This window comes from Carassius carassius, chromosome 7 (genome assembly GCF_963082965.1).
Source record: "Carassius carassius chromosome 7, fCarCar2.1, whole genome shotgun sequence".
Taxonomy (NCBI): Eukaryota; Metazoa; Chordata; class Actinopteri; order Cypriniformes; family Cyprinidae; genus Carassius; species Carassius carassius.
The window spans coordinates 39,213,715-39,232,364 of record NC_081761.1 but is presented as its reverse complement, the minus strand read 5'-3'; the positions used below and the strand labels follow the sequence as shown (position 1 = coordinate 39,232,364).

At 40.3% G+C, this 18,650-nt stretch overlaps 2 protein-coding genes across 2 annotated transcripts; one reads left to right on the top strand and one right to left on the bottom strand.

The window, feature by feature from the left end:
- Positions 1-476: 476 nt before the first annotated feature.
- Positions 477-7,796, bottom strand: tmed1b (transmembrane p24 trafficking protein 1b; the record flags this gene model as incomplete). The annotated part of the gene is made up of 4 exons (XM_059555012.1): positions 477-936; positions 5,931-6,117; positions 6,560-6,657; positions 7,458-7,796. Coding segments are annotated over 4 exons (843 nt in total), but the record flags the coding sequence as incomplete, so codon positions are not given.
- Positions 7,797-13,274: 5,478 nt separating this feature from the next.
- LOC132144219 (tumor necrosis factor ligand superfamily member 14-like) lies at positions 13,275-17,701 on the top strand. The gene is made up of 6 exons (XM_059555009.1): positions 13,275-13,707; positions 16,628-16,663; positions 16,746-16,779; positions 16,876-16,941; positions 17,067-17,301; positions 17,375-17,701. Exons 1-6 carry the CDS (start codon positions 13,516-13,518, stop codon positions 17,532-17,534), a joined length of 723 nt encoding a protein of 240 aa, XP_059410992.1. The 5' UTR covers positions 13,275-13,515; the 3' UTR covers positions 17,535-17,701.
- The last annotated feature ends 949 nt before the right edge of the window (positions 17,702-18,650 follow it).

Here is an 18,650-nt window from a genome sequence, read left to right as displayed (position 1 = left end):
TCTCAATTGTTCACGTGGTCTGCAACCCAAATATTTTATTATTAATTAAATTTATGGTTTTTTATTATTTTTCTTTTTTTTTTAATTTGTAGTGTGTTTTTATATTTTAACTTATTGTATATTCATGATTTAATTATTAGTTTGCATTTTATTTTAATTCCTTTTTAGATTAAAAACAACCTTTTTAGAATACGATGCATTGCCAAGTGAAACAGGATTTTCATATCTATGGGAAGGGAAAGTGTCTGCGTTTTAAGATCTCTGTATAAATAAGAGCGTTTAATGTCATCAGATGCAAAAAAAAGGGCTTTTTTCCTGATTGTACCAAAAGCGCTTGGAAGCGTCCGAGGACAGACCCTGCCAGAGACGTCTAGTGGTCAGCTGCAGCTATAGCACATCATCCACACACCTTGTTGATCCCAGATTCAACACAAAAGAAGAAAACCGTAAACGGTTAAAACACCAGAGACGCCGTCTACAAACATACACCCCTTTTATTAGATTTAATGTGTAAAACTCTTTTAAAAAAGCACACCGCTGTACCGAAGATTGCCTTTGTTGACGATAACAGCACATATTCCCAAAACAGCATCATCTCACAGGACTAAAAAAAGACAAGACTATGAACATTCAGGCGACATGAATCGGACAGACAGGTAAAGTCCTGCATCCTGGCACCAGATGAAGCGTTCTTCAGCAGTCTCTCATCATCTGGTCTCAGGAGCAGACTCTCCTCCTGTCGTCGAACAGCCGGCGGACGGTGTACACCTGCGTCAGAGCCACGCTCAGCATCACCAGCAGGTTCACACAGGACCAGAAGGAGACCCGCCACAGGTTGTCCTCCTGCAGGTTCCTGTCGCGCGCCTCGAAGGCCCTCAGGACCGTCTGCATCTGACGACTGCGCTCCAGCCGCCGGTGAACCGTCTCCATCGACTCCTGCAAGAGAGCAGATGAAAAACAAACTCGAAATATCAGACAAAAAACAAACTAGATCTTACATTTTACAGAAATTAGAATTCTTTTTTTGTAATATGTTTATAGTTTTTAAATAATGCTAAAAGTTTTATATAGGGCTGCACGATTAATCGCATGAGATTGTCATGCGTGTCTCGTCAGTAAAGATGGTTCTGTGATTAGCGGTAAATGTCCATCACCTGCTTTCAGATGGAGCCACACTTAATATACAGAGCCGTGGTTCGCTGACAAGCTACGCAATATCGCGTTCATAACCACATGCGATTCATCTGCGATTATGAACGCGTTATTGCGTAGCTTGTCAGCGAACTACGGCTCTGTGTAGTAACCCACCTAGAAATGTATAATGTTGTAGGAATGTTGTAACTGCTGTAACTATATTTGTTACAGCAAAAACAGTGAGAGAAAGATGTCATCAGGTGACGTTGCTTACTTGCTGATATGAAAAAAAAATTCTCATGTAACAATCTGGTGAACTGGTTTTATCAGGAGTCCATCCTTTGCTATTAATTTAACACTAGTGACTATAACAGATTACATTTAGCAGATGCTTTTATCCAAAGTGACTTACAAATGAGAACAATAGAAGCAGTCAGACCAACAAGAGAACAACAACAGTATACAAGCGCCATGACGAGTCTCGGTTAGTCTAGTACAGAACACATAGCCAGGGTTTTTATTTTTTTATTTTTATGAAAAGACAAGAAAAAGGAAAAGTGTTAGTGTTAGTTGGTTAAGTGCTGGCGAAAAAGATGAGTCTTTAGATGTTTCTTGAAAATGAGTAAAGACTCAGCTGTACGAATTGAGATTGGGAGGTTATTCCACCAGCTGGGCACAGTCCAGGAAAAGGTCCATGAGAGTGATTTTGAACTTCTTTGGGATGGTACCACAAGGCGTCGTTCACTTGCAGAGCGCAAACTTCTGGAGGGAACATAAGATTTAACCAATGAGTTTAGGTAAGTTGGTGCCGTGCCAGTGGTCGTCTTGTAGGCTAGCATCAGTACCTTGAATTTGATGCGAGCAGCTACTGGTAGCCAGTGTAACCTGATGAGGAGAGGAGTAACGTGAGCTTTTTTTGGCTCATTGAAGACAACCCTCGCTGCTGCATTCTGGATCAATTGCAGAGGCTTCACAGTACATGCAGGAAGAGCCAGGAGAGCATTACAATAGTCCAGTCTGGAGAGAACAAGAGCTTGGACAAGAAGTTGGGTGGCTTGCTCTCACAGGAAGGGTCTAATCTTCCTAATGTTGTATAAGGCAAACCTGCATGACCGGGTCGAGGTAGCAATGTGGTCTGTGAAGCTTAACTGATGATCCATCACAACTCCTAGGTTTCTAGTTGTCCTCGAAGGAGTAATGGTTGACGAACCCAGCTGTATAGAGATGATGTGATGAAGCAATGGGTTAGCTGGAATCACCAGGAGTTCTGTCTTCGTAAGGTTAAGCTGAAGGTGATGGTCATTCATCCAGCTAGAGATGTCACTCAGACAGGCTGAAATGCGAGCAGCTACCGTCGGGTCATCTGGTTGGAATGAGAGGTAGAGTTGGGTGTCATCAGCGTAGCAGTGATAAAAGCCATGCTTCTGAATGAAAGATCCTAATGACGTCATGTAGATTGAGAAGAGAAGTGGTCCAAGTACTGAGCCTTGAGGAACCCCAGTAGCAAGTGTGTGTGTGATTTAGAAACATCACCCCTCCAAGACACACTGAAGGATCTGTCAGAGAGGTAGGACTTAACCCACAGGAGTGCAGTTCCAGAGATGCCCATCTTTCTGAGGGTTGACAGGAGAATCTGTTGATTAACAGTGTCAAAAGCAACAGACAGGTCCAGTAAGATGAGTACCGAGGATTTTGAAGCTGCTCTTGCTAGTCGCAGGGCTTCAGTAACCGAGAGCAGAGCAGTCTCAGATGAGTGGCCACTTTTGAAGCCAGATTGGTTGCTGTCCAAGAGGTTGTTCTGTACAAGGAACATAGAAAGCTGGTTGAACACAGCTCGCTCAAGTGTCTTTGCAATGAATGGAAGAAGGGATACTGGTCTGTAGTTTTCAAGATGCGCTGGATTTAGAGATGGTTTCTTGAGCAGTGGGCTTACCCGAGCCTGCTTGAATGCTGAGGGAAATGTTCCAGAGTGAAGAGAGGAGTTGATAATGTGAGTAAGCGAAGGTATGACTGAAGGTCAATGTCGAAAGGTGACCTGCGTTGGAGTGTGAGGCACTTCAGGAGTAAGTGCTAGGTTAGCAGGAATGAGGAAGTGGTCTGAGGTGTGCAGTGGAGCAACTGAAGAGTTGTCCACAGAGCAACAGCGCGTGTAGATGAGGTCCAGTTGGTTGCCTGACAGAGTGAGAGCGAAGTGATGGCACATTCAGAAGGGGGGCTCAGGGAATGTGACTGCATAGGTATATTTTTTCTTCAGTAATAAATGTGTGCACTATTTCATTTGCTTTTAAAACCTGAAAAAAGGGATTTTTTTTTTATTCTTTATTTTTATTTTTTTTGCATAATGAGCCGCATAATGAGCCGCATAATGAGCCTCTCAGTCATCTGTGCCACTGAGAGGGAAGAGTTACAAGAAAGAATGTGAGAAAATAAATCTATATAATTTTATGTTTGTAGTTTATTAAGAATATATTTAATTATCCCACAACATACTTTAATATCCACTTGGGGGAGCAGTTAAACAGTTTATCAGGAACAATCAAAGCTTTCAAACTCATTTTTTGCATCATTACTCCAGTCACACAATCCTTCAGAAATCCTTTTAACAATCTTATTTTCTACAAAAAAACATTTATTGTTATTATTATTATCATTATTATTATTAATGTTGAAAAGAGCTGAGAATATTTTTTTCAGGTTTTTTTAGGGGGAATAAATTGAAAGAATAGCATTGTTTTTACATTTGTTACAGTTATTTCTTTGTTACATTTATATTATTTACATCAAGCTTTTGAATGGTATAGTATTGTATATTGTTATTGAAACTTCATAATGTTTCACTTGATTATACATTTAGTCAGGAATTATGGTTTGGAAAAAGTCTAACTAGTAAAATGTTTACACGTTATGTGAAAACTAGTACAAGTGTATAAATAAATAAAAAGAGACTTACTCATGTTTATGATCTCTGCTGAATAAAGTGCTTCATTCTTTTTTTCTGAGGAAATCCATTTCTCAAATCCTCAACCACATCACATCTTTTTGGGGTGATTTATGTCTTATTCCTCTCATCGCAAAGCAAACAGTAAAATAAAAAAACTTGAAGAACAGGCTCACTGCTTTTTCTTCTGTTATGGGCGTATTCAAGCCGCGCGCTTCAGTTTGAATCTGAATAGCGCGTTCGGCGCGGGGGCGTGGTCACATTAGATATAATGAAGGGAGACATGAAAAACGGACATCGCGTTGTTTTCATATGGATTAATTTAACACAGAATATCTGTTTTCGACAGTACTTATTTGGTTTAAAAGTAGACATGTCAGGCTTTCTATAGATATCTCTCTCATGTCTCTTCGTTGAGTATTCACGGAGTTACAGTTCATTTAAATGACGTGTTTGTAAATGAAGATCAGCGCAGACAAAGGCTGCAGACAGCACACCTTGTTTGTTATCTTTATTTTATAAGTGCACAAAGTTTTGTTGTTATTATATCTGTATCCAAAAAAAGTAGACCCTTTACAGATTCGATTGATGTATTGCTCTTATCTGTACGATTAAAACTGAAAGTGTAATTTAAGTTCTTTTCGGGGTTATCAGGAGAAAATGACTCACAACGCGTATCTGCGTTAATCGACTCCAGAGGGTTAACTAACACCACACATTTTGGTGTTACACACACAGCTTGGGTGAAAACAGGTAACCAGACCACATATGTGATGATGTGTTAATCATCAGCAAGCAACCAACACCATCAAATCACATGTTCTCTTGCTGTTTTTGCCACAATAAAGATTACAGCAGTTAAAGAACAACACTGCCAAGTGAAGTGTCAAATTGCACAACTAAACCCAACACTTACCACCATTATGACATCAGACCAAACTATTACGTTGCTTGAATCTTAATTAGAATGTTAGGGGATAATGATCTAATAATGTTATTAATAAACATTGTTGGAATGTTTTTAGAGAATGTTTTCCTATCTTTTGAGAGAACGTTCTGGGAACAAAAATAAAACTACCTGCTAAAAACATTGCTAGAACAAACAATTCTATGGGAAGTGCTGCTCCATTTGAAACCAGGTGATGAACCGGCTTTACTGACGAGACACGTGACATGACAATCACATGCGAACTGAATCAGAGCCGAATTTAAACAAATATTAAATTTAAAACTTAAGCTTATTAAAGCTAAATAGATGTAATAAAAATGATGAAAGCATACAAAAAAGAAAGAAATATTATAATAGTATATAATTAATATTAACACTGCTGAAAGTAAATAAAATTTATTAATGTATTGCATTGTGAGATTATTTTAAATTAAACACTTTTCCTCTAATTATTATCCAGTTTTATATGCACAGATTTTGCTTAAAGTCAGTGTTGTTATTGTTAATTAAAACTAAATTTATCAAAACTGTTTTGGTAATCGAAATAGAGCTGAAATAAATAGTAGATGAGGGGAAAAAATTAACTTTACTAAAATGTAAATTAAAAATTAAATCTAGATATAAAAAATATTAAAAATGACAAAAGCACATAAAATGATAAAAATTTAAAATAATAAATATTAACAAATAATGTTAATAGAAATATTAATACATACTATTTAGTATAAACAATGCCGAAATAACACCACTTAAAACCTTTAAGATGTTTTACATTTTGAGATTTTAGTAACTCTAGTTTCTAGTTTGAAGCCCCAAAGACTTGATGTGCAGGTCTTAACAAACTGAGCAGGTTTGTGTTTCTGTGGAAGCCAGACAGCATCCATCCAGAATATCTACACATCTACTCACCTTTATGTCCTCCAGCTTGTACTCTAATAGGCTCTCTGGCTCCCCAAGCCCCGCCCACTCATCGTCTGCCCCCGCGTCATTGGCTTGGCTGTCCAGGATGACTTCGAAGAAGACCATCTTCTCAGAGAACCTGCTGAAGCTGTTGTCGAAGCAGATCTGATAGTCTCCCGCCTCCGTGGGCTCCACCCTGAAAACAGCAGACCAATCACACACGAGTAACCGCAGACCGCCGGAGCAGCAGACCAATCACACGCGAGTAAACGCCGGAGCAGCAACCAATCACACGCGAGTAACCGCAGACCGCTGGAGCGGCAGCCAATCACACGCGAGTAACTGCAGACCACCGGAGCGGCAGCCAATCACACGCGAGTAACTGCAGACCACCGGAGCAGCAGACCAATCACACGCGAGTAACCGCCAGAGAGGCAGCCTATCACATGCGAGTAACCGCAGACCGCTGGAGCGGCAGCCAATCACATGTGAGTAAATAAAAATGTATACATTTATTGAGTTTAGAACTAGGATTTGAGAGAAAAACAGTGCCAATTGTGCACTAGCTAATTAATTACCACATTAACGTACATTAGATCCTAAATGACCTGGTGACTGAGACAGAAGTAAACACTCACATGTGAACGCCGTCCGAGCGACGAAACTCTGACACCAGGTGGATCCCCTGAGGAGAGAGGATAGAGAAATCCACATCCATACCTGCTCCAGCGATCACCTGCACAAACACAGCACAACATATTACTCTAAGCGCCCTAGCAACCACGCACAGCACCCTAGCAACCACACACAGCACCCTAGCAACCACACACAGCACCCTAGCAACCACACACAGCATCATTCACTTAAAAACTGGTATAACATCTGTGGATGTTGTCTGAACGTGTCATCACGGAACTGAGGCAGGATACACCATAAACAAACACCTCACACCCTTCACACACACACACACACACACACTATACTATACTAACTCTGCTACAGCTGGGGTTTCTAACATAATCCATGAAAAAAATACTACAGTCATGTATAGTAGCCTAAATTGAATTGAATTAAATACTACATAGTTTTTGAACCATACTATAATAAATTACTTGAATTAATTTGTTGTGGTTATTCTATAGTTGTGTTAATATAACAACTGTATTAATATAAACAAATTACTTTATACACAGTTCACTACAGTAAATATTACTGTATGCTGTCGCATTTATTAAGTGTTGTAAATACTATACAGTACAATACACTATTACAGTATGGTTAAAAACACTACAGTATTTTTTCAGTTCATTTTGTAATTCTGCAAGTGTTATGGGAGTGCTCCTTTTGAATATTCTCTGAACGTTCGAAAAATGTTAGTGTAACGTTCGAAATGTTTCAGGAACGGAACGTTCCATGAGTGATGTAGGACTCGTTTTGAAAACCACGCCACTCTTCTTGAGCGTCCTCACACCGTTACCAGGAGGATGTGTGCTCGTAACGCTCTCCGCTCGCTGTGTGTGTTCGTAACGTCGTTACCTGGTACTCGACCTCGACGCTGCCGTTCTGAACGGCGCTCTGGTAGAAGCACTCTTTACTGGCAGCTGGCAGCAGGAACGTGAACTCGCTGTCCGCGGGACTGAACGCGCTGACGGCGCACACAAACAACGCGACGCATCCCAGCAGAGACACGCCATCCATGCTGTAACGCGCAGAAAGAGCCTCTTTGAACGGCGTGTGTAACTCCGTTAAACGCCTCCGTCCAGCGACGGACGTGTTCCGCTTCCGTAGCTCAACTTTCGCTGCCACGCTCAGCCAATCAGAGCACACCGAGTGTCCGCACTGCAGCCAATCAGCGCGCAGTACGCGTGTTACACATCAGACCAGTGGTAGGTGCAAGCTCAAACCGTGTGCACCGATGTTCCGGTTTCCGGTTTGAACGACATCATAGAAAAGGTGTGCAACGGGATTTGAGATGTTTTCTCTTGTTCGGTGGGTGTGTCAAACAGTTCAGCCCAATCAGCATGTTTATAAAGCACGCGGCGTTAAAGAGACAGCTGCACTACGTAATCAACATAATTTCACAAGAGCAAGTGGATTGTTTGCACATATTGTTTTGTCGGAGCTGAACGCATCCCAGGTCAAAGAAACATGAAATATTCTGAAGCGTGAATTAATTATCGACAAGATACTTTATAGATGTATGGATAAGAAACTTTATAAACGGATATGAGATACCATATATAACTAGATTTAAGCCGGGATAATATAAGCTATAATTACTTGATACTCACACCTCTAAAGAGTAATTCATTCAGAGCATCATGGGATCTCGTGCAGTGCGCTGATAGGATGTCATCTCGCTAGATGGCACTGCAGCACAACCAAACCATACTCCTGCTGGTGTGTGTGTGTGTGAGAGAGAGAGAGAGAGAGCGGGAGAGAGAGATTTGATCAACATCTGTAGTGGATCAAAACCTTTCATCAAAGTTGTCCTAAAAACAAAATGCGTTCTTGTCTTAGGACAACTCTGATTAACTTTTTTCTAATGCACTTCAGATGTAGACTACTGTCAATAAAATGATAGACAATTAGTTGAATTATTATTATTATTATTATTATTGCTACAACTACTGTTATTGGCAGTACTAGTAATGGTAAGTCAAGCATCATTATATTGCTCATGCTTGTCTTTATTACACAGTTTTTTCAACTGCTTACTCATAATCTTCACCTGCAAGGGCGTAGATTTGGTTTGAACATTGGGGGGGTTGAACGTTGTATGCTGCCCGTTATTTAAAAAAAAAAAAAAACATTTATGTGTATTGTTATTGGATAATTTATTTCTTCCTATCTATCTATCTATCTATCTATCTATCTATCTATCTATCTATCTATCTATCTATCTATCTATCTATCTATCTATCTATCTATCTATCTATCTGGCAACATGCTTTAACTGATTACAAATTCAACATATACAAATATGAAAGAGACAACATTTAGACATTTATTTTAAGATTTTTACATTCCACCTTAATGCATTTAAAAATTTTTAAAGGGAAACACATCTTTAAAACATTAAAGGCATTAATGTATACCCTAACTTTAAAAAGCTGCTGTTTTTCTATACTGTTTCCTATTTTATTGTATTGATTGAATGGCATCTTCTTTACCTGCTCCTCCTCTCCCTCTGCTGGCTTTTCTACCCTGCAGCTATATTTACCTCGAATCTGTTATAAAAACATGTTAAGAGATTATACACCTCATAACATTATGAAATTTGTGTATAATCATCATTCATAAAATTCTAACATAGTAGAGATTATCAAAAGAAAGAAATGAAGTATTGAAACCGCCAGTAGGCGGCAGTGTTTCACTGTTTTAATGAGTTAGACACTTAAATAGTTAATTCATCCAATTCGTTCAAAAGTCAGATTAATTTAGTAAGAAAACAAACACCGATGTGAATACTTTTGTCGTTGATAATTACAGACACTATTGAAAAATATACTAGCAAAACAGCTGCTTTGGTAACTTGTTATACTGATAGTTATAGCTAAATACATTGCAAAGGGTTAGCTAGATAAAAATATATGTGGTGTGTAGCCTACTAACTATTACACAATATTCTCATACCTCATTCTCAGTACATGCTTTAATTTTTTTTTCATTGTTGGCGCTAACATTAACCGTGTGCTCTCCCATTCAAACACCACTCGCTTGTTTTGGTGAAAGTGCGACTCATTGGTTGGGCGTTACCAATTGGTTCAATGGAGCGGGAGTATTTTTTGTCTGATTTATTATTACATACTCATATTTGATTAGGAACAAAATTATTTTTACAAAATAAATGAATTCAATTTTTTCATATTATATTTTTCATTTGATCTACTGTGATTTTCAAGTTGAAATATTGGGGGGGTTGTAACTGATGGATTTGAATATTGGGGGGGGTTACCTCCCCCCCATCCCCCCCATAAACTACGCCCCTGTTCACCTGTCACACAATTTCTGAAAGCTGACACTTAGACAGCAGAAGCACACACCAAATCTGCAAAACCATACGCTAACTCTCAGCCTTCCGCTCTGATTTTAGTTTTGTTTTGTTTTTTTCAAAACAACAGTTTTTTATGTAATACACAAAAATAAAAGGTGTTTGCAACTGTTTGCTATTGAGGTGTGTTTCATTTTGCAAGAGATTTTGCAAGCGTTTTTCATTTTGTGTGTGCAATTCTTAGATTTGTGTGTAAGCAGTTGAAAACAAAAACTAAAGAGTATTCTACATCATACACATAAAAGCTTCAACTGCAAATGAATTTGCACAAAAAAATAAATAAGTGCTGTACAGTGTACAGTACAGGCGTAGCTGTGAGGGAGGGGAGAAAACCCTGAGAAATGTCTAAACTGAGCTGGTGAACTCTGAACACACACAGAGCGAGTGAAAACACTGATTCAGAGCTGAGCAGAGATCAGATGCTGGTCCGGGTTCATGAGTGCAGGTGTGTGAGAGTGTGTGTTCAGAGATGATTCACGGTCAGTGCAGACGCCGACGGCTTCCTGCCTCACTGCAGCGGAGATCACAGACCTGTGTGTGTGTGTGTGTGTGTGTGTGGGTTTATATAGGTGCATGAATGCACTAGTCTTTAGGTCATCAGATAAGCGAGAGCACCTGTGGTCACCTCTCTTGGTGTATGCTTTTTCCGGATGACTATATATATTTGTGCAGATCTTGCTGCATCGTCTGCACGCACACTAACACAAAAGTAACGTGATTTCAGGACTGCAGTGAGGAAACTTCAAACAAACCTGTTTAACATTTCATCACACATTTACAGAAATGAAATTACATAACATCAGTTACTTCCCCTTTCATACTTTATTGCTGTCATTTGATATTATAAGTAAGACATTGTTACTTTTCATGTAAAGTAACAGTTATGTAACAATTTTTTGTAAGGAGAACATTGTTAAAATGTGTTACTTTTTATTAAATTAGCACAATATTGTTACGTTAGGAACCTAATATTCTTAGGGATCCTTTTTATTCAATAATTGGGATTTTGTTACTTTAATTAACAATAATTCTAAAAGTTACCTTTTTAGAATATTAGAACAATATTGTTACATTAAGAAAAAGGGGGAAAAAAGTGACTTTTTTATAATAAGTTGGATATTATGATGTAAAACAAAAGTTACTTTTTATGGAATAAGCACAACATTGTTACTTTAATAATTATAAAAAAGTTAGTTTTTATTTAATTGGCTATTGCTACTTTTCAGTAACATAATAAAAGTCACTTTTTATAGTGCAAGTAGGATATTATTTTTATTAAAATTTACTTTTCTATTCATATAACAAAATATTGTTAATTTAAACAACTACAATTTTTTTGTTATTGAACAAGTATGACTGCTACTTTCTAAGTAATAATAAAGTTATTTTTGATGACAGCACAACATTGTTACTTTAAGTCCCTTTCTATGAGATTACACAGTATTGTTTTAAGCAGTAATATCTTAAAAATAAACAGTTACGTTTTATTTATCAAGTAGGATAATGTTACCTTAAAAGTAACAATAATAAAAAGTTACTTTGTATTCAGTAAGAAAGATATTGTCACTTTTTTATAACAATGACATTAAGAACAAAAGAACCAAACGAAAGGTTTCAGAAGAGAGACGTAAATATGTAGTGACAGATGTATCTCATCTTACAGCCGAAACTTCCTTATTTTAGTTTCTTGAACCCCTCCCTAGTTCTCTTTGTGTTTGTCTCTCTCTCTCTCTCTCTCTCTCTCTCTCTCTCTCTCTCTCTCTCTCCCTCTCTCTCTCTCTCTCTCTCTCTCTCTAGCTCTCTCTCTCTCTAGCTCTCTCTAGTTCTCTCTCTCTCTCTCTCTCTCTAGCTCTCTCTCTCTAGCTCTCTCTCTCTAGCTCTCTCTCTCTCTCTCTCTCTCTCTCTCTAGCTCTCTCTCTCTCTCTCTCTCTCTCTCTCTCTAGCTCTCTCTCTCTCTCTCTCTAGCTCTCTCTCTCTCTCTCTAGCTCTCTCTAGCTCTCTCTCTAGCTCTCTCTCTCTCTCTCTATCTATCTCTCTCTCTCTCTCACACACACACACTCTCTCTCTCTCTCTAGCTCTCTCTCTCTCTCTCTCTCTCTAGTTCTCTCTCTCTCTCTCTAGCTCTCTCTCTCTCTCTCTCTCTCTCTCTCTCTCTCTCTCTCTAGCTCTCTCTCTCTCTCTGTCTCTCTCTCTCTCTCTCTCTCTCTCTAGCTCTCTCTAGCTCTCTCTCTCTCTCTCTCTCTCTAGCTCTCTCTAGCTCTCTCTCTCTCTCTCTCTCTCTCTAGCTCTCTCTCTCTCTCTCTCTCTCTCTCTCTCTCTAGCTCTCTCTCTCTCTGTCTCTCTAGTTCTCTCTCTCTATCTCTCTCTCTCTCTCTCTAGTTCTCTCTCTCTCTCTCTCTCTCTCTCTCTCTAGTTCTCTCTCTCTCTCTCTAGCTCTCTCTCTCTCTCTCTATTTCTCTCTCTCTCTCTCTCTCTCTCTCTAGCTCTCTCTCTCTCTCTAGTTCTCTCTCTCTCTCTCTAGTTCTCTCTCTCTCTCTCTCTCTCTCTATCTCTCTGTCTCTCTCTCTCTAGTTCTCTCTCTCTCTCTCTAGCTCTCTCTCTCTCTCTCTCTCTCTCTCTCTCTCTGTCTCTCTCTCTCTAGTTCTCTCTCTCTCTAGTTCTCTCTCTCTAGCTCTCTCTCTCTCTCTCTCTCTCTCTCCATCTCTCCATCTCTCCCTCTCTCTCTCTCTCTCTCTGAGACACACACCCTTCCTCTCTCAGCAGAGGGCGGTCATCTCTCTCTCTGTCTCTCTCCCAGCCGGTACATGACCAACCTTCAACGTTGAAATATGTTTGAAATAAGGTCAGTTGTTGTTTTAACGCTGAAACAACGCTGATACAACGTTTAAAGCTGAACGGTTGAAAAACAGTCTGCCCATGACCAACTTTCAACTTTGAAATATGTTTGAAATAAGGTCAGTTGTTGTTTTAACGCTGAAACAACGTTGATACAACAGTGAATCAACATTACGATATCAACGTTGATCCAATTTGCAAAATCGAAAGGTAATTCAACGTTGATTCAACCATGGTACCAACGTTGTTTCAACCTTCAATCAACGTTGAAATGCCGGCTGGGCTGTCTCTCTCTCTCTCTGTCTCTCTCTCTCTCTCTCTCTGAGACACACACCCTTGCTCTCTCAGCAGTGGGCGGTCATCTCTCTCTCTCTCTCTCTCTCTCTCTCTCTCTCTCTCTCTCTCTGAGACACACACCCTTGCTCTCTCAGCAGTGGGCGGTCATCTCTCTCTCTCTCTCTCTCTCTCTCTCTCTCTCTCTGAGACACACACCCTTGTTCTCTCAGCAGTGGGCGGTCATCTCTCTCTCTGTCTCTGTCTCTCTGTGTCTGTGTCTGTGTCTCAGCGAGGCTCAGGGTCGGAGGATGTCAGCTCTCTCTCAGCAGCTCAGATGATGTGCTAGCGGTGAGGATGGACTCCCACACACTGCAGTGAAGGCAGGTTTCCCGTCTGAAGCTGTTAGGTCAGTCGTACAGGAGCAGCATCATGGTGGACACAGCTGAGAGTGTGAATAAAGACATGAAGGTGTTTGTGGTGGACAGCCAGGCGCTTGCGCCCCGGGTGTCTGTGAGGAGGGACGGTCCGGCGCTCTTCATCATCTACCTGCTGCTGGCCGTGGCTCTGCTGGGGGTCTTCATCGAGGCTGGCTTCATCTGGCATCTCTACAGCAGGTCCACGGTGAGTCCACGTGCACGTGCTCCTCATCAGTTTTTACTGTACGTCTGCTCAGTTAACACTCTGGAGGCCTTTGGTCATGTTAGAGCAAAAAAACTCTGCTTTTAATTTGTTAAATGTTTGCATTTTTGCACATGCACACATACACATACGAAAAAACAAAAACCAGAAAGGATGCAAGCCTGATTAGAAAACAGAAAATCACCAGTCTTTAATTATGCCAAAATATATCCAAATGCAAAACTTAATAAAAGTACATCTGAAAATAATTTTAACTCAAATCTAAACACGTGTCCATACAACAATTTAGCAGTAAATATGTCTAGGACCATTAAATTCTTTCAAAATATAGAACATTAATGAAGCAATGTATTGGAATAAAACATAGCGCATTCATTTACATTCAGTCATTTAGCAGAAACCTTTATCCAAAGCTACTTACAAATGAGGACAATAGAAGCAATCAGACCAGTGTGTGTGTGCGTGTGTGTGTGTGTGTGTGTGTGTGCGCGTGCGTGTGTGTGTGTGTGCGTGCGTGTGCGTGTGTGCGCGTGCGTGTGTGTGTGCGTGCGTGTGTGTGCGTGCGTGTGTGTGTGCGCGCGTGCGTGCGTGTGTGCGCGCGTGCGTGCGTGTGTGTGCGCGTGCGTGTGTGTGTGTGTGTGTGTAAAGAAAGAAACACGTGGAACAACATTAGTGCCAGTAATCTTTGACCAGTTTTGAGCCCCGAGGATCACAAGTGTGACCCTTAAAAACGGAGATGAACACATGACATGAAGTCTCCTTCACCATCTAGTGCTGAGTATTTACAAGAGCTCCAGAAGACCACAGAGATCGCTGATGACAGGACTCGGACTGAAGATGGAGATGCTCTCGTGCTGCTGACACACCTGCTGTACATCTGAAGGGACGCGTGTACTTCACAGTGCTTTTCTGTGATCATATAGTGTGCCTCAGATAATACATGAGCTCATGAAACTCGCATGTGCAATGACTGCAGACATCACTTCCTCTTACGCTGCAGGGAATGCTCCCATCTTTCTCTGTTTGGATGCAGCGTCTTCTGTTAAATAAGGCACTCCTCTGCTGTTCTAGAGTCAGTAATGACTGGATAGCCTAGCTTTTGGTCAATGGCAGGTCTAGTTCACCAGTAGCCCTGAGGTTTTCCATGTGCTGATGGTTTAAACCATTGGGTAACTAGCCCAGATTGCTAACTGCTAGGTTGCACAACCCCCACAGAATATTGCTGATGGTTTTGGATCACTGTGTAGATTTCCTGTAAACATATATAAGGGCTTGCACACTCACACCCAGGTCAGACACCTAAGCCACTGTGACATTTTCAAAACCAAAAATAAAAAAAAACCTTATACAGTCATAACAAACAGTAAAGGGCATTGGAAATACATGTTTCAGCTCTGTGTACTGAAATCAATTGGTGTTCATTCTGGTAAAGAGCGTAATATCCTCCATCAAAACTAATTACAGTGTGTTACTGTCCTGGAAAAGACTTAAGTGCATGAACTGGAGGACTATGATTTTCCATACATCCTAACTGATCTTAAAGGACTGGGAGGCTTTTTATAAAAGGTCGAAAAAGAATTGAAAACAACAGTGGGGAATCAATTCTTGGAATGAAATCTCACTGATTCCGGAACCAGGAATCAGACTCGGACTCGATTCCAAAAATGTTGGTATTGAACAGCCCTCTACTCCAGGACATAAACCACTATGTAAAGCACTAAGTAATTTATACATGTAAACTAGCAACACTCAAATCCATTGCTTTTCAAAGTCTTATCCATTTGATAGCGCACATGAACACAGGTGATCTCTAGAAAGCTTCATCTTTGTCCAGCGTCTGCTGTGTTTTTCTCCAGAAATTATGAGCAAAAAATCATAAGCCGTAAGCTGTGCTCGCTCTGAACTCTCTCAGACAAGCGCTCGTCAATGCAGGCGTCTGCTTTTGCTATTTTGTTGTTGGTTTTCCGTCTCTTGTGTTTCGCTTTCTTCCAGTGCTGCCACCTTGTGGAACAACTGATTAGTGCAAAGCAAATTCAGTGCACATGTGCGACCTGTGTGTGTGAAGTATGCGTCGGTACAAATGTATGTGGTTACAAACGGTGACAAAATTAGCATCACGCACACTGTAGATACAGAATTTAACCGAAGTTGGACTTGATGTTCCTTTTCAGGAATTTTCCAGCCATTCATTCGTTCGTTATGATGTTTATAAAACTCTGATTCCAAAAAGAATGAATTCTGAGGTGTTGGTAAATCGAGAGACTCTCTTCCACAGATTGGAATCAGTCCCATCAAGAAGCACTCATTAATTCAACAAATGTTCGCTAAAAGTCAAAAGAAGTCTGATTCGTTTTCACGAAAAGGTTCTTTCGGATAGATATTTCTAATGAACTAGTTAAAAAAAAACATTCAGAGGTTATTTTTTACTGTAGAACTGGCTTATGTTGTTCACAGTTTTAAGCGCTGCACGCATCTTTAATAAAATGCTTTTTTTTTTAACTTTTCTACCAACCAATGATAATTCTGAAAGAAAACGTCTTGAGCACAGATCAGTGGTGCAATCTAAAAAAAACAAGAATAGAAAAAGAGTTGAAAACAACAGTGGGAATCAATTCTCAATTCAAGACTCGATTCCAAACATTTCGGTATTGAACAGCCCTACTTTCAGTATTGGCTGATTTTATTTAGCTGTGCGACTGAGAAGAGATTAGCACACTTGAAGATCAGATGCATTGATGACACACAACTATTTGTGTCAGTCTGAATGCATTAAAAGCCATTCGTTCGAACGGTTGTGAACAGGCCTTCATTTACTTTGTGTATATTCCCATCTGAAATGTCAAGACGCAATAGGAAAAATAGGTGAAAAACATCAAATATTTTCTTTCTTTTTTCTATCTAGACAACATCAGATTTCCAGATACTGGAATATAGTAAAGTGAGTATATTTTTTACACAAGTGTGTACATGAACGTGTGTTTGTCGATCACATTAACGCTGCTGTAAATATTTATCCGCAGGGAGAGAAGTCCTCGTTTCCCAGAAGTTCACACGGTTGGTAAACACACACACACACACACACCGTCAGAGCACCGAAGAAGCTGCTCTTCACACTGTGTTCAGTGTTCATTCGGCTTGTTTTCTCAACAGATTTAAATGAAGTTTTGCCTGCAAAGCCTCCCAAAGCTGAGAGCAAACCCGCAGCATTTCTGCAAAGTATGAAACACCTTCCACACACAGTCGAATGTTACTTTTAGAGTATTTTTCTTCATATGCATCAGCCATTATATTTCTAAAAGTACTGCAGCTGGTTCCTGCATGACGTGTGTGTGTGTGTGTAGTCGCTTCGCCCGTGTCCGGTGGGAACGGCGTCCTGCACTGGAGGGCCGACAGCTTCCCCGTGTTCATGAGGGGTCTGCAGTACAAGAACAACAGCCTGTACGTCCAGCAGGACGGGTACTATTACATCTTCTCCAAGATCTCTCACATGGAGAACTGCAGCTTCTTCAAGCACCAGGTGATGCAGAAGACAGAGAGGTACAGCTCCAAGGCCATCGAGCTGATGCAGAGCTCCAGGTACTCCACAGCACACACAGATCTCCTCAGATCACGGCTCCAAGAGTTAAGCTCATCAGTGTCTCTTCTGTAGGTTCATCTGCGTGCCCAGTAAATCCCAGTGGAGGGGCAACAGCTACCTGGGAGGCGTCTTCCAGCTGTTTAAAGGAGACAGTGTGTTCGTGAGGGTCAATAACAGCTCGCTGGTGTATGGAGAAGTCTACGAGAACTTCTTTGGGGCCTTCATGGTGTAATTACTGACATACTGCTGTGAGAAAATCACACACGGGTTCTCATTCCAGTTTATACATAATATGTTACATGTTTGATCAATCTTTGCAATATAGAATTGTGCTTTTTTATTTTTTTTGACTTCTCAGGTGAATAAAATATATTTGAATTCTGACCGACAGATCAAATGCTATTTTATTATTTAAGAAAACATGTTTCAGACAAGTTTTGTTATCTATATTTTATATATTATAAGATGAATATATATGTATGATTGTAAACCATAGTTGCCTTCTTTGGTTTATTTTCCAAGCAGCTGATAAAAACATCACAGTAATCCACAGCTCTCCAGTGTATAATCCATAATAACACTTCCTACAGTGAAAAAGTGCTTCTCCTGTTGTCTCTCAACATCAAAATCCAGACACATATTAGTGTAGAGCTGTTTAAACGCTGCTTGATCTGTGCAGATTTCGCTCCTGATTCAGACACTTTTGGCAGAAGTGTTATTATGGATTACGGACTCATAGTTTCACATTTGGATTTGTTTAATCTTTTGTCTTCTCCAGATGTTGACTGATGGACGGGTGTGCTGTGGATTATTGTGATGTTTTTATCAGACTCTCATTTTGACGGCACCCATTCACTGTAATGTTAAGTTTAAATGTTTGGCTGAACTCCTCCTTTAAGTGCGTTCAACGAGACTGTGCACTTGAATCGATCAAACGTTCAGCTGTGCGTTCAGCTTCTGGCGTGGAGTGGGGGTGTGACATTATTTGTTGTTATTTATAAAAGTGCATACTGTAATTTCATATTGATTAAATGTAAATCATAATAATAAAATATTGCAATCAGAGTCTTCTCTTGCGAGTCACAATAGTCTTGCACAATGACGGGTATCTTCCTCTCTTCCTTATGTTCTATCTCTCGGTTCAGCCTTAGTGTGCTTCACAGATGGAGACAGAGAGATGGAGGGAAGCAGAGATAAGCAGGAGATGTGTGGGGACAGGCAGGATGTGGCGGTGCGAGCTGGAATAAGACCGAGCACAGGAACAAACGGGTTTTTTGGAGGGGGGGCAGCGGTTGCATTTTCCTGACTCAGCGCATTTCTGCATTCACAACGGAAGTTTCCAAAAAAA

Bases quoted from the DNA above. Each gene is read 5' to 3' on its own strand.
- LOC132144219 (XM_059555009.1), top strand. From the start codon at position 13,516: ATGGTGGACACAGCTGAGAGTGTGAATAAAGACATGAAGGTGTTTGTG. The intron at 16,664-16,745 runs GTGAGTATATTT...ATTTATCCGCAG, and splicing joins AGATACTGGAATATAGTAAA to GGAGAGAAGTCCTCGTTTCC. The intron at 17,302-17,374 runs GTACTCCACAGC...TCTCTTCTGTAG, and splicing joins GAGCTGATGCAGAGCTCCAG to GTTCATCTGCGTGCCCAGTA.